Source organism: Rhineura floridana, chromosome 1 (assembly GCF_030035675.1).
Source record: "Rhineura floridana isolate rRhiFlo1 chromosome 1, rRhiFlo1.hap2, whole genome shotgun sequence".
In the NCBI taxonomy this organism is placed as follows: Eukaryota; Metazoa; Chordata; class Lepidosauria; order Squamata; family Rhineuridae; genus Rhineura; species Rhineura floridana.
Window position 1 is genome coordinate 159626810 of NC_084480.1, and position 14210 is coordinate 159641019.

Sequence of the window (14210 nt, forward strand, 5' to 3'; positions counted from 1 at the left end):
AGCGAACAAACTGAGACAGAAAGAGAAATCGATCAAGCTTTATGCATCCAGCTTCAGAAATGTGAACAAAAGATGTTTACCATCTCCAGGTGGGGCTCATAGGAGCCCCTCCCACTGTTGCTAACCCCCCCCCACCTGCAGTTTTCACACTCAAGAGGGAAGCTGAAGCCTACAGAATGGCTCCCTCTGTTAAACCAGCCTTCATTTCATGTAGCTTGACCCTCGCCCTAAATAAGGGAACCAGCTGCCATGATGTGATGGGCCAGCTTCTCCAGTCCCTTCCCGTGTCCCAGTCAGCCCTCGGCACTACTCCTCCCTCCCCAAGTGCCACTCTCCGAGCGGGGTGTAATACGCATGTGTTAATTACAATTTTTTCCATAATAAAAAAGTTTATAGATGCAGCACCTTCTTTAACTGATTGAATTAAAGAATGTTATTGACTGTAACTGTCTCTCTTTAGCTTCCTTGATGGATGAATGGCCACTGAGTCCTGCTACTACTCTGAATGTATTTGATGGATTTCGAGGCTGCAAGTGTGACTGATCATCCCCTCTACCCCACCCCACACAAACATGCATATCTAGACATGTGCACATGGAGATAATGATTGTCTTCTGCTGGGGCTTGACACAGCAATCCTGACTAGTTCTAATTACCTTCAAAAAGTACATGTACAAGCTGAGCTTGTATTTAACATTGTGGGCGAACAGTAATGGGTGCTGATATCTGATAAGGCACCAGATTCACCTAAAAGCCAGCAAATGCTGCTAACAAACATTGCTCCGTGGGACACCTCTTTGCCTCCTCCCCTAACTGGTTAAACGCTTAGAGCTGATCATGCACATTCTCTCACTTTCCACGTAACAGTAGCAGAAACTTGCTAGGCAACTGGTGAGAGTTGTCAGGGCCTGTGTTGTATAGGTAGCTGCTCTCTTGAGATCTGCTCTATATGTGATGCTGCTAGTGTCTGCTATCAGCTGTTTCTTGGAGCAGAGAAGCACTGTGTGGGGTCTTTCCCCTTCCATTTCTTCAGCCATTTCCCATAGTTGAGTGGAAGAGTGCATGAATAGCTTACAGAAAGTTCCAGTTTCAGTGGCATCCATAATTAAAAGAATATCAGCCTCAAACTTTGGTTATGAGCCTGCTGCTCATTAGAATAGCTGACGCAGGGGCTAATTGGGGCAATGGTCTGACTGACTCCATATAAAGTAGCTTCATTATGTTGCTAAGAATGTTCTCCCTGCCAGAACTAAATAAATAAAACAGATAAGAGAAAGGGTGTGGTACCCTTCATATCTAAACAATACACTCATAAAATAGAAACCTCACTTAGACGCACCAAGACAGTGGTAGCTACCTGATAACTGATAAATGCTGAAGTCAACAGGAAAAGCAGAATCTCACTAATGCCTCACAGGGTTGTATTGGGAGGATGAAATGGGAGAGGGAAACGTGTGCTGCACTGAGCTCCTTGGTGTGATATATTTGACTGGTTAAATGAATTACATTCCATGTTTGAAAAATGCAGCAACTTGAAATTAATTGTACCCATTAGCTTGATGGGTGGGGTAAATTAGCCTCTCCCATTGTGCAGGATTTGCTCTTTGTTTCATCATGAGCTCTATAAAAAAATTGCTTGAAGGAGGCCATTAAAATACTAGTGTGTTTGTTTTAATTCTACTTTACTGCTTGCTGGCTGTGGAAGAGTCTTTAACATTTATTCAAAACTAGCACACAGGCACTCACACAGAGGCTGTGTCCAGGCAGGGGCACCATCTTGCAGATGGTCATTCAGATCCAATTTTTCTGTACACTCTCTTTTTATTACAATATTATTTGCTTCTCCACACCTGTGGTGGAGCTTGACAAAAAATATTCTGGGTACAGGGGTTGCTGCAGTTGTTCTGTCCCCCAACCTCTCTCAATTAGTTTACAGGATTAACCTGTATTTTGCCTGCTGGGTTTTTTCGTTGGTACAATTCTGATTTAATGCAATTGCACAAGTTCTGTAATAAGAAAAAGAAATGCTTGGAGCTGGGCTGCCAGCTCTGAATGGGGAAGGGGGCTGCGTGCACACATGAGCCGAACTTTTTGTACATTAAGAGAATTAACATTCTCTTCTCCAATTAACATACAAGGTTAGCTTCAAGTACCTTGGGATCAGATCATATTCTTGAGAGGAGGGCAGGGAATCAAGTAAGTCCTGAACCTCTTCTCACTGCTTTTTCGAGCCTCTCCAAGAGGTTCCTGCAGTATCGGGAATGGGGAGGGGGGAAGCAAGAGGCAGAAAAGGGGGGTTCTTGTGACACAGCGATGCTTGCCTCTTCCTGTCCTTTTTAAAGGGCCCCTCTAGGTTGGTATATTCTTGCAGGTGTATTCTGCAACATACTCTTGACACAATAATAATGTTGCATTTGTTCTGCTTTATTGATTATTCTATTGTGCTTCCTCAATCCTACCACATTACTGCTGCCCAAGGAGGCTACAGTGCAACGAAAGAAAGCAGGACAAAGACAAAAACAGGAACATTTGTGGAATGGAAAGTACAGCAGGATATTATGGATGGATTGGAAATGAAGCAGTAGGACCACCTCAAAACTTTTGCAGGCACAAACAAACAAGCAGGATCGCATGTGACCACCTAAATAGCATCAAGAGCACAAATAATCATGAATGTGCAATTTAAAAAATGTCTGGAGGGGTTCAAAGTCTCTCTGATAATTCCATGCCCCAGGGCTTCCTCCTGCTGCAAGGAAACTCTTGGAGAATTTTTTTTTTTTTTAAGAGCTCCAAAAAAGGTGTTTTCAGCTGAAGGCCAGTTGGAGAAGGCTGGGAGAAAGGAATTACTTTAGTTTATAGGAAGACTGGCACACCTGTTGGGATACATTTTGTCACACTCGCCCTCTCTCGTGTGAATGGCAAGCTGCAGAATAGCAGTGACTATCCAGGATTGAAAATACGAGAATGTGTGGAGGCTAACGTGCCAAACGCACACACAGGAAAAATCAGATCTGAATGACATGCTTGCAACATAAGGCCCGCATCTGGCAGCATCCAGCGTCTCCAAAGCCGGAGGAAGAAGCTGGAGAAGGAACTCCTTATCCATGTGACTGAGGCTGAAAAATAGCTACACAGAAAAGAAGAGTACAGTGGAGTTTCTAGCACATAACTGGGATTGTTATGCGTAATTTCATGTGTCCAAAAATTGTTATGCAGCCTATGGATGCTAACACCGTAGCAAAAGTAGATAGTCTCTATGCTGCCAAGCAAGTTGTTGCCATTTCTGCGGGCAAACAGAATGCTCTCCTTGTGATTTCAAAGATGTGTTTAAGGAACATGTGCAGAAGGCAGTGCCCTGAATGGTTTCCTGTTATCCACCAACAACACCCGGTCACTCTCTCTCTCTCGGCTGCCAGTGTCATGTTCCTTTCCCTACTTTCTTTCATTTACTTCTATCACCAGTTCCTTCCCATAAAAATAATAATTTTCACACACACAAACTCACTCCCGTTTGGTAAAAATCAGATTCAGAACAGAGCATACAGACTGAGCAAGATTTTGCAACGCTAGTCAATTTGCATTAAAAGGATTGGTCTGTATTTTGTTAAACTGTGGAACTGATTTCAGTTTTAGCATTTCACTCTTCTTGGAATAGAGCATGAACACTTCAGGTCACGAGCACCTCGATGGTTCTGAGAGTCCTAGCCCAGAACACACACCCCACTACACTTATCATTGAAATGCCTAATGGGGGCAAAGGCTCATTATGCAGGGGTGCCAATGAAGAACAACAATCCACTTTGCACATTAAGCTGGAGATCCTGGGGGGCAGGGATGCTTGTGTACGAATCAATAATAGTTGTTGCATACTTCTTCTTTCGCCCTTTCCCTCTTTACACGATAACAGACAACCCAGGTCTTCCCACCCTCCTGGATCTGCTGCTGGCATATTTGGTCATGGCAGGAGGCCCAGAGTGTTTGGAGCAGGTTTAGATACTGACTCAGCACAAACCGCCTTTCAATTTACAAGAAGGGGAACGGTTCCTGAGGCTGTGGGCTCCAAGTAACAGCCCAACCACCACTGCTAGCCCCTAGGAGTAACACAGCAATCACCACAGGATCACTCATCAATCCCAGTGCATCCCCCTGAAGCCCCTCAAACTTGGGAATTCCCTTTACAACCAATCTGGGCCACTAAAATGATGATTATGAGCTGAAGAAAGAAGTCTCACTGAGGCCTATTTCTCCTTGGTGGGGTTATAAGCCTGAATCTGAAGTGTACCACGTGCAAACTGCAGATGGAGGCTCAGGTAGTGGAAAAAGAAAAAGATTCCTACACGGAATATTAGCATGTCAGGGAACAGCGTTCTAGCCCAGCCCTTACAACCTTCTTTTCATTCTGAAGTGTTTCCTCTCCCCATTCCATCACGTGGACCCCCACCTGTAGTCCAGAGTAAGCTACTGAGGGCCTAAGTAGGTATTACCTACCAGATGTATATCATAGTCTCCCATCTTTTCTTTTAATGAAAAGCAGCTACAGGAGGCTGCAGTCTCAAGCAGAGGACAGGCAGAGGGAGGGACTGCTTAACCCTTTCTCCTCCAGCCATTTTTTTTTACTCCTAGCGGCTTTGCCATCTCTTGCAAGATGTTCTACAGAGTATAGCCAGAGCCCTGTGATGAAAGATCTTCACACAGAGGAAGGCTGACCCTATGAGCTGAGGGATGCCTCACGCCAGTTCCTATACCAAAAGGAACCAAGAGGAACTATTCCTTAACCCTGCTGCCCTTCATTCCATCATTCATTTCTTCTGTGCATGTTCAATATCCATGTAGCACCTACACAAGACTGAGGCTTGGACTCAAAGGGATTGAGACCAGAAGTCAAACACACTGAGCAGACAGAAAACACAGAAGAATCCCAAGCATTTCCTCCCCAGCCAGAAGGCTTCCCTGATGACAAGGTCTCCATCTCACTGGAGGTGGAATAGTCTGATACCAATCAGGTTCCCTGCAGACCTGTCTCTCCCCGCCCCAATTATTGAACATAAAAGTCCCACTTCTAATTCCTCTGAAAAAGTCCCCACTTTTTGTGCCATCAATTGATGCCCCTCTCAAAGGGACTGTTTCACTTTCTCAACCCCTGTGTGCAAGCAGACCCTGAAATCCAAACATTCAGCCTCTGAAGGCCCCAGCAACCTTAATAGCACAGCTCCTCCAATGGCTTGGGGTCCCAACACAAAGAGTCCTTGGAAGGGGTATTCAGCCCTGGTAGTTCAATTAATGTTGGTTCAGTCTACGCATGTGGGTAACGCTGTGTGTACATAGGGAGGGAATGGTCACACGCTGCCAGTCAGGGGAGCTCTTCATCACCGTGGCTCTCCTGGCCCCAGCACAGTCACTGGCTCCACTGTCACCTGTTCTGTTTTTATGGGAGCTGGTGGGGAGGGAGTCCTTGGGGTCCCATTGCAGGGGGCTTCAGTATACGGAGGCTCCCCATCAGCCGACCTGGCCTGGTCACTCAGCAGCTTGACCAGGAAGTTGATATATTTCATGGCCAGGCGCAGAATTTCATTCTTGCTCAACTTCTTGTCAGGGGGGTGCGTGGGGATGAGTTTCCGGAGCTCAGCAAAGGCACCGTTCACATTCTGTTGCCGCCAGCGCTCCCGGCTATTGGTGAAGACTCGGCGTGCCACCTTCTGGGGCTGAAGACCTGGGCAAATAAGCGGAAAAGGATGGATGGGTAAAATGCATCCAGAAAAGGAACATGGATTTGGGGGCATGTTCCCCTTTTGCTTAGCACAATGTTGTCTTAAGGAAGCCACTTCTACTCTGCCTCAGTCCCCACTTCTGTAAAATGGGCAGCTCTGCCTGCACTCTCTACTCCATCCAAGAGAGAAGCACAGGTATTTTTCATCCCACAGTCACTCACCCTCTGTGATGTCCTGTTCATAATGGCTTGGCCTGCGCTTGAGACGATTGTTGGGGAAGAGGCCAAAAGTCCCAGAGGTGCCAATGTAGATGCTAGGAGGAGAAGAGCAAAGATCAGGATAGTTCCTCCACAGACAGCCTCGTTTTAAATATAGGCAAATTATATCAGTAAGTTGATCAGCTTTGACCATTGTCCCAAGCAGACCAGGCCATGTCAGTCTAAAAGTATGATTGCCACCCCTTCCAGAGGACTAAAAGGGCTCTTTATATTCAGGCCTGTAAGTAAAGGAAGGGGTCCTGCCCCCCCTCTTTTATGTCTCTTTGCAGTGACTCCAGGGTGAGCATTGTTGGTTGTATGAATGGGCTTCTTGCCTCCCTCTGCCAGTATTGGGATGCAATTCAAGGCTTTGAGCTTTTGTTATGTGGCTCATTCATGGAGGTAAGCTTAATGGAAATGATTTCTTTTTCCAATTCTTTACTAGTTTCCTTCAGTGTGTCTCTGTCCCCACCCAGTGCTCATTGCCCATGAATCCAGCCTCAGCTTAACCAGTGGCTGGCTTAAAACGAGCTGTCTCCTATGCAAGAAACTGGCATTAGTTTTGCTTTGGCCAGGCGGGAAGAAACCAGAACAAGCCCATTCACGGAGAGTGAAGAGTCCAGGGAGTTTGTTCCCCAGAGAAGGTAGCAGAGGGATCCTTATTGGGGGGCGGGGGGAACAAACTGTGTGCCAGGGCACTCTAGTGTGCCTTGAGAAAACTGCTAGTGTGAACCAAGAAATCAGTCAATCAATGAATGAACCTCCTGTGAGGTTCTGGGTGTGCCTCTTTCCAAGCAGCACCCTATGAGGGCAGCTCATGGTCCCATACCTCTGCATCAGAACCAGCTGAATGATTCAGTCATGCCTGATGGTGTCAGACTTGCCCACCCTCCAAGGTGGTCACCCACTCTGTCCCTCTGAGAGTCACTGCTCCGTGCATGCCCACCCAGCAGGCATAGCTAGTGTAGCAACTCAGACAATGGATGACCTCATCTGGGGCCAGGGAATCCTGCCACATCGCCACACAGGCACTCAAGCAGGCAAGATCCAAGCAAAGGGAATAAAACAGTGCCTCAGCTACCAGTTTAGTCTCGAAGTGGCAGTCCACAGGCTGAGTCCAGCCTACAGTATTATTGCATCTGCCCACTCTAGAGGATGGGGCAAGGCACCGCCGGGATTGCTTGAAGAAAACAAAGCCAGTCTGGGCAAAGTGCAAGAAGAAAACTGTTGCTTGCCTCTCAGAGCAACTGGGGTCAGACCAGCACATGGGGCATCACTGGGGCAAGCTACGCCCAAAGGACACTTCCATAATTGTTACCTTCTTATCTCCCTCCCCCAGTCAACCTCACCAGTCCTAGCACACATCTCTGGTGGACCCTGCCACCGAGGCTCTCCTTTGCCAGGGCTACCCATGCAGTGAGCAGCTTCCTGTGTGGAGCCACTGCCATGTGGAAGTGTGGGAATGCGGGGACCAGTCACATCCCTCAGGCTGCCTCTACTGGGCCTGGCAACGTAAACAACACAGCTGGCAAGGAGGTAATGCCTGTTTCCACTGTTTTGCGTTTAGTTCTTTCCTCATTCACCAGCCACTGCCACCCTATTCAACCATGGCTGTCTAAAGGCAAGACTAATAACGCATCTGGATTCTGCTGTGGGCTGGTGTGTTTAAGAGCAAGGGAAAGGGGGAGAGAAATGCTGATGCAAGCAGTTTGGTAATAGAAATGTTTTAAAAGGGTAATTACCCAAAAAGGAATGGAAAGAAACTACGTTATAAAGAAAGAAACTCTTATAAACCAACAGCCTGTGTTTGAGTCTTGGCCTTACCGTATTGGAATAGTCCAGCACAGGGCCTAGGTTGTGACTGGCTGGGGATGGGCAACACATCAATTTCACTTTCTCTCAGGTTCTCATTTTTCAAACTTTCTCCACATTTCCATATAAGTTTGCAATTTCTTTAAAAACTGTCCTCATGAAAATCCAAGCGTTTTAGTGCTAATTTTTCCTAATATGCATATTTTTTGATGTAATCTACACATTTTTGCAAAGCAACTTTCCCTAATATAATGTATTTTATTATTTTCACTAACATATGGAGCAGTTATATGTACACTTTACCCAAGTATATGGATTTTTGTACACATTACTTGGCTGGAGATTTTTCACTGCAAGATTTAGAGAACTGCAAATTTCAAAGGATGGCTGTGTTTCGGTTCATGTTTTGTTTTACAAGGTACAAATTAGGTAACTTCACCTTTAAACATGAGCAGAATTAAATTTCTCCATTCCTATGGCTGGCACAGGGAAAACCTCCAGCTTTGCAGAAGCAGTTATGCTAGAAGATTATTGCACTTTTAGTTACTGTCTTCCTGGCACCTTGTTCATTTTTTGTGTAGTAAGTATATTTGCTCCATATGTCTTAACCCCTCATTTTTAAATATAAAAAAATTGAAACAGATGCCATATAAATCCTCCTCTCTCTCTCTCTCTCTCTCTCTCTCTGGGCTCATCTACACAGGGTTTTACTGTGTGTCTAGTGCTACTTGCCATGGTTCACATGATGTTACTGGCAAACGGAACTATCACACAGTTTCCCCTCTGTAAATGTGTACTAATCCAATCCTCTGATAATTCAAAAAGGGAAGGAAAAAACATCTTCACTCTGTATCTCTAGGGCTTGCAGATGCTTTGCTCCAATACTTTTAGGTGGGTGTGTCAATCGTTCCCTTCTCCACGCTTACTCCCTTCTCCTCCTTTCATTTAATTTCCTGTGGGGTTAAGAAAAACTTCCGCTTTTCTCTCCTGCAAGCTTTTTTTATGTTGCTACAAACGGTGCCTTTATTTTCTTTCCCCACCTAACTTGTGCACAAAAGCATAACACTGCTCAAACAAAGATTTGTATTTCATCTGTATTGTACCAGTGAAAATACAAATAATTGCACTTCCTGGTTGTTGTTTTTTAATTAAACTTACTTGTAGAACAAACTGAGCATGCTCGGTTGCCAGGTAAACAGAGGGAATGGAAATGTTAAATTAGAGGGCGTGGTCTTTAGGAAACTGCATGATTGATGCTTCCTCTCAAGTGTGACTAGAAAACACTGTGTTTGCAGCTGGCATTGATCCCTTACTGTAGACGGGGCAAACAGAAAATGGAGGTAAAAACAGCATCTTTAGCATGAAGTTATGCTCCCATGTGGATAAGCCCCCCCCCTCTGTGTAGGGTACGTCTCTGTTCATTTCACCTCTCATTTTATTGAGTTTTCATAACAGACAATACAGATATAACAAGACATAACAAGAAACTGATCCCCTCCATTCTCTCCATACCAATAGACCAAAACAGTGACACTATCCTTTTCCTCACCAGTTGCTGACTTTTATTTTGGTTCACACTGTCCAGCAGGGCTACAGCACCACAAAAGCAGGACTAAAATAAACCACAACATTTGACATATAAAAAGTTATAGGATGTCAGCTGGAAATTATAGGATTTGCACTAATGAAGCAGTGCGACCACCCCAAAACATTTGCAGGCACAAACAGTATTGAAAGCAGCCAATGGCATTATGAGCACAAATCATCATGAAGGCACAATAAAAAAGGCTGTCAGGGGGACAGGCTCCCAGGCTCCACCCCCTGAGCCTTAAGGGCCTTCTCAGGCTTTGAAACCTTGGCAACCCGAAGGCCAACAAAAGTGCCTTGGTTGTCCTGATAACAGATAAGTTATCAGAAGTACAGTACAACTGCCCCCTCAACACACGCACATGGTGGAATAATCGCTTTAAAATAAAATACAATGCAATTCACTCACTCACACGGCTTCTGCTGTTGGCACAGGCAGGTCACCAGCACTGCCAGGATTTCTTCTCATCCCCTTCCCCCAAATTCTGATTATTTCCCCGTAGGACTTACCTGTTGAGAAAGGGCTGATAAGGAGGCTGATACTGTGGGGCCAAAAGGGGGCTCCTAACTCCAGCTAGATTTGACATAGGGGGCGGAGGAGGGACAGATGGCAAAGCTGAGAGCTGTAAGAGGCTGGGAATGGGATGCAGTGCAGTGAGCTGGGTGGTGGGGACCTCGACCTGAGTGGGGGGCTTGCTGTAACCCAGACTGATGACAGGGACATTGTGGGGCAAAGGTGCTGGGGGAGGCTCAGGGAGAGGACTCCCCTTGGCTGGAGGAGAGGAAGAGGTGGAGTGAGTAGAGAGTGGGGTGGCGTCTACTTCATCCCTCCCAGTAGCTGGGGAAGGGATAGGGATGGGGGAAACTGGTGGCGATGGATTTTGCTGCTCTGGGGTAACAGGCGGCTGTGGGCTCTCCAGCTTCTTCATCATGTTTTCTTTGCTTCTCATCTGTGGGGAGAATGGAATGAGCGTAAGGCAGCCACATCACATCATCACCTTCTATTTCCACAAGTTGCAAAATATATACAGGGCAGCAGCTGATGGGTGGTGGACCCCCTAGAATGGGCTGCTTAAGCACAGGCTGCAAATGGTATTTATCAAATGAGGCAAACTAGACTAGTGGCAATCAATCTGGCCTAGCCTGGAAGAATGTTGTCACCAAAGCTAGGGGGATTGCTCACTGGAGAGAGTAGGATGCATATATGCATGCGTGTGTGGTGGCGGCGGCGGCGGTGGTGGTGGTGGTGGTGGAGGAGGAGGAGGAGGAGGAGGGCTTTCCTCCTGCTATTTCAGACAAGCTTCAGGCTACTTGCAACAAAAGACCATGTCCTCAGGAGAACCAACATCTCTGGTTAAAATGATGCAATAAGGACAGCAACACTGTTCAAAATGCTACTATATGCAGCCTGATTCCCTGAGTTCAGTTGGGCTTACTCTCAAGTAAGCATGCATAAGATCAGTGTCTCAATTACTAATGTAATTGTCGAGCCCCAGCTCCCTCAGGAGGATCAAGAAGGGGGGTTGGATGAGCATCAGTTCCCGCCACTAGGGCCAGGGGAGGAATCAGAGGGTGTTGAGACTTTCGAGGACGTGGCGGGAGGGGGTGTGGTTTATTTATTTATTTTATTTAATTAAGCTTATATACCGCCCGACTAGCAACAGCTCTCTGGGCGGTGAACATTAAAAATACAATAAAAATAACACAAAACTGTACACAAAACTGTACAGTCTAAAATCAAAATATAATAATTTAGAATTAACAGGAATTAAAATGCCTCAGAGAAGAGAAAGGTTTTAACCTGGCGCCGAAAAGATGATAGTGTCGGCGCCAGGCGCACCTCCTCGGAAAGACCATTCCATAGTTCGGGGGCCACCACTGAGAAGGCCCTAGATCTTGTCACCACTCTCCGGGCTTCCCTATGAGTCGGAACCTGGAGGAGGGCCTTCGTAGTAGACCGTAGTGTACGGGCCGGTTCATAGCGGGAGAGGCATTCCGACAGATATCGTGGTCCCGCGCCGTATAAGGCTTTATAGGTAAGTACCAACACTTTGAATCTGGCCCGGAAGCATATTGGAAGCCAGTGCAAACGGGCTAGCACAGGTGTTATATGCTCAGACCGCTTAGTTCTTGTTAGCAGTCTGGCTGCCGCATTTTGCACTAGCTGTAGCTTCCGAATCGTCTTCAAAGGTAGCCCTACGTAAAGCGCATTGCAGTAGTCCAGACGCGAGGTTACCATAGCATGTACCACTGATGAGAGGTCCTCCTTACTCAGATAGGGACGTAGCTGGGCTACCAACCGAAGCTGGTAGAATGCATTCCGGGCCACCGAGGCTACATGAGCCTCAAGTGTGAGGGAAGAGTCTAAGATGACTCCCAGACTACGCACCTGTTCCTTTAGGGGGAGTGTAACCCCATCCAGGACAGGGTATATATCCACCATCCGATCAGAGAAACCATCCACCAACAGCATCTCAGTCTTGTCAGGATTGAGTCTCAGTTTGTTAGTTCTCATCCAGTCCATTGTCGCAGCCAGGCAACGGTTCAGCACGTCGACTGCCTCACCTGAAGAAGATGTAAAGGAGAAGTAGAGCTGCGTGTCATCAGCATACTGATGACAACGCACTCCAAAACTCCTGATGACCGCCCCCAGCGGCTTCATATAAATGTTAAAAAGCATGGGAGACAGAACCGAACCCTGCGGGACCCCACATTGGAGAACCCACGGTGTCGAGCAATGTTCCCCAAGCACTATCTTCTGGAGACGACCCGCTAAGTAGGAGCGGAACCACTGCCAAGCAGTGCCTCCAACTCCCAATTCCGCAAGCCTCTCCAGAAGGATACCATGGTCAATGGTATCAAAAGCCGCTGAGAGGTCAAGGAGAATCAACAGAGTTACACTCCCTCTGTCTCCCTCCCGACATAGGTCATCAAACAGGGCGACCAAGGCAGTCTCAGTGCCAAAACCAGGCCTGAACCCCAATTGAAATGGATCTAGATAATCGGTTTCATCCAATAGCGCCTGGAGCTGGTCAGCAAGCACACGTTCCAGGATCTTGCCCAGGAACGGAACATTGGCTACTGGTCTGTAGCTGCTGACATCCTCTGGGTCCAAGGAAGGTTTTTTCAGGAGTGGTCTCACTGCCGCCTCTTTCAGACAGCCAGGGACCACTCCCTCTCGTAAAGAGGCATTAATCACTTCCTTGGCCCAGCCAACTGTTCCTTCCTTGATAGTTTTAATTAGCCAAGAGGGGCAAGGATCCAGTACCGAAGTGGTCGCACGAACCTGTCCAAGCACCTTGTCCACGTCCTCGAGCTGAACCGACTGAAACTCATCCAACAAAACATGACAAGACTGTGCTCTGGACACCTCAGTAGGATTAACTGCTATTAAATAGGAGTCTAAGTCCCGGCGAATGCATGAGATCTTATGCTGGAAGTGTTCAGCAAATTTATTACATCGAGCTACTGATGTATCTGCCGTATCTTGTAGGCCTGGATGAAGTAGGCCATGAACCACTTTAAAAAGCTCCCGTGGGCATGAGAGAGATGACTGAATAGTGGCGGCGAAATGTTGTTTTTTTGCCGCCCTCACCGCTCCTACATAGAGCTTAGTAGAAGCACGAACCAGCTCATAACTGCATTCGTCGGGAGTTCGTCTCCATCTCCGCTCAAGCCGCCTCCTGTCTTGTTTCATCGCTCTCAGCTCCGGAGTATACCAAGGAGCTGTATGAGCTCTACATAGGAGAGGGCGCGCAGGAGCGATCGTGTCAACAGCCCGGGTCATCTCTGTATTCCACAGATCGACCAGGGCTTCGACAGGAGCGCCAGTCTTATCAGCCGGAAAACCCCCCAGAGCCTTTTGAAAACCTTCAGAATTCATTAGTCTCCGGGGGCGGACCAATTTAATAGGTCCCCCACCCTTGCAGAGGGAAAAGGCTACTGAAAGTCTAAACTTCAGCAAGCAATGATCTGTCCATGACAACAGGAGAGATGTAAAACTCCCCACATCCAGATCACTATCCCCATGTCCAGTAGCAAAGACCAGGTCAAGAGTATGCCCCGATGTATGTGTTGGGCCACTAACATATTGAGACAGCCCCATGGTTGTCATGGCGGCCATGAAGTCCTGAGCTGCCCCAGACAAAGTAGCCTCAGCATGAATGTTGAGATCTCCCAGTACTAATAGTCTGGGGGATCTCAACAGTATCTCCGAGACCACTTCCGTCAGCTCAGTTAGGGAAGCCATTGGGCAGCAAGGTGGGTGGTACACCAAAAGGATTCCCAGTCTGTCCCTCTGGCCCAGCACAAGGTGCAAACACTCCAGACCAGTGATTGCATGGACATGGTGCTTGGTGAGTGAGATGGAACTCTTATAGACCACAGCGACCCCCCCTCCCCGACCCTCAGATCTACCATGATGCTGAACCAGATACCCCGGTGGGCAGAGCTGGGACAGACTAACTCCTCCCTGTTCGCCCACCCAGGTCTCGGTTATACATGCCAGATCGGCCACCTCGTCCACAATCAAATCATGGACGAGGGAGGTTTTATTATGTACCGATCTGGCATTAAAAAGCAGCAACTGGAGATCTGAGAGTTGGCTGATAGGACAACCAACAACCCTGCGGGTATGAGAAGGACCAGAACGCGGCACAGCCACTACATGTCTGGGCTGCGTTCTCCTTACCTGGCACGTCCCTCTCATATCACCATACCTCCCTCTACCCGTCACTACAGCAATTGGGGGCCCCTCAGGTCTCCCCTCTTGATGATAAAATCTCTTCCCGAGGCACATGATAAACTATAAATACAAAAAACTCATATACATAAAAATACACATGCA

General features: G+C 47.2%; 1 protein-coding gene across 8 annotated transcripts in view; it reads right to left on the reverse strand.

The window, feature by feature from the left end:
• Positions 1-2317: 2317 nt before the first annotated feature.
• LYL1 (LYL1 basic helix-loop-helix family member) overlaps positions 2318-14210 on the reverse strand; it is a 41270-nt gene continuing 29377 nt past the window's right edge. For all 8 annotated transcript variants that reach the window (XM_061640201.1, XM_061640171.1, XM_061640188.1 and 5 more), the window contains 3 exons: positions 9875-10314; positions 5930-6021; positions 2318-5710 (listed from right to left, as the gene is read on the reverse strand). In XM_061640201.1, the coding sequence (XP_061496185.1) occupies positions 5367-5710; positions 5930-6021; positions 9875-10314 (876 nt within the window). In that variant the 3' untranslated portion in view covers positions 2318-5366. The remainder of the gene's footprint in view (positions 5711-5929; positions 6022-9874; positions 10315-14210) is intronic.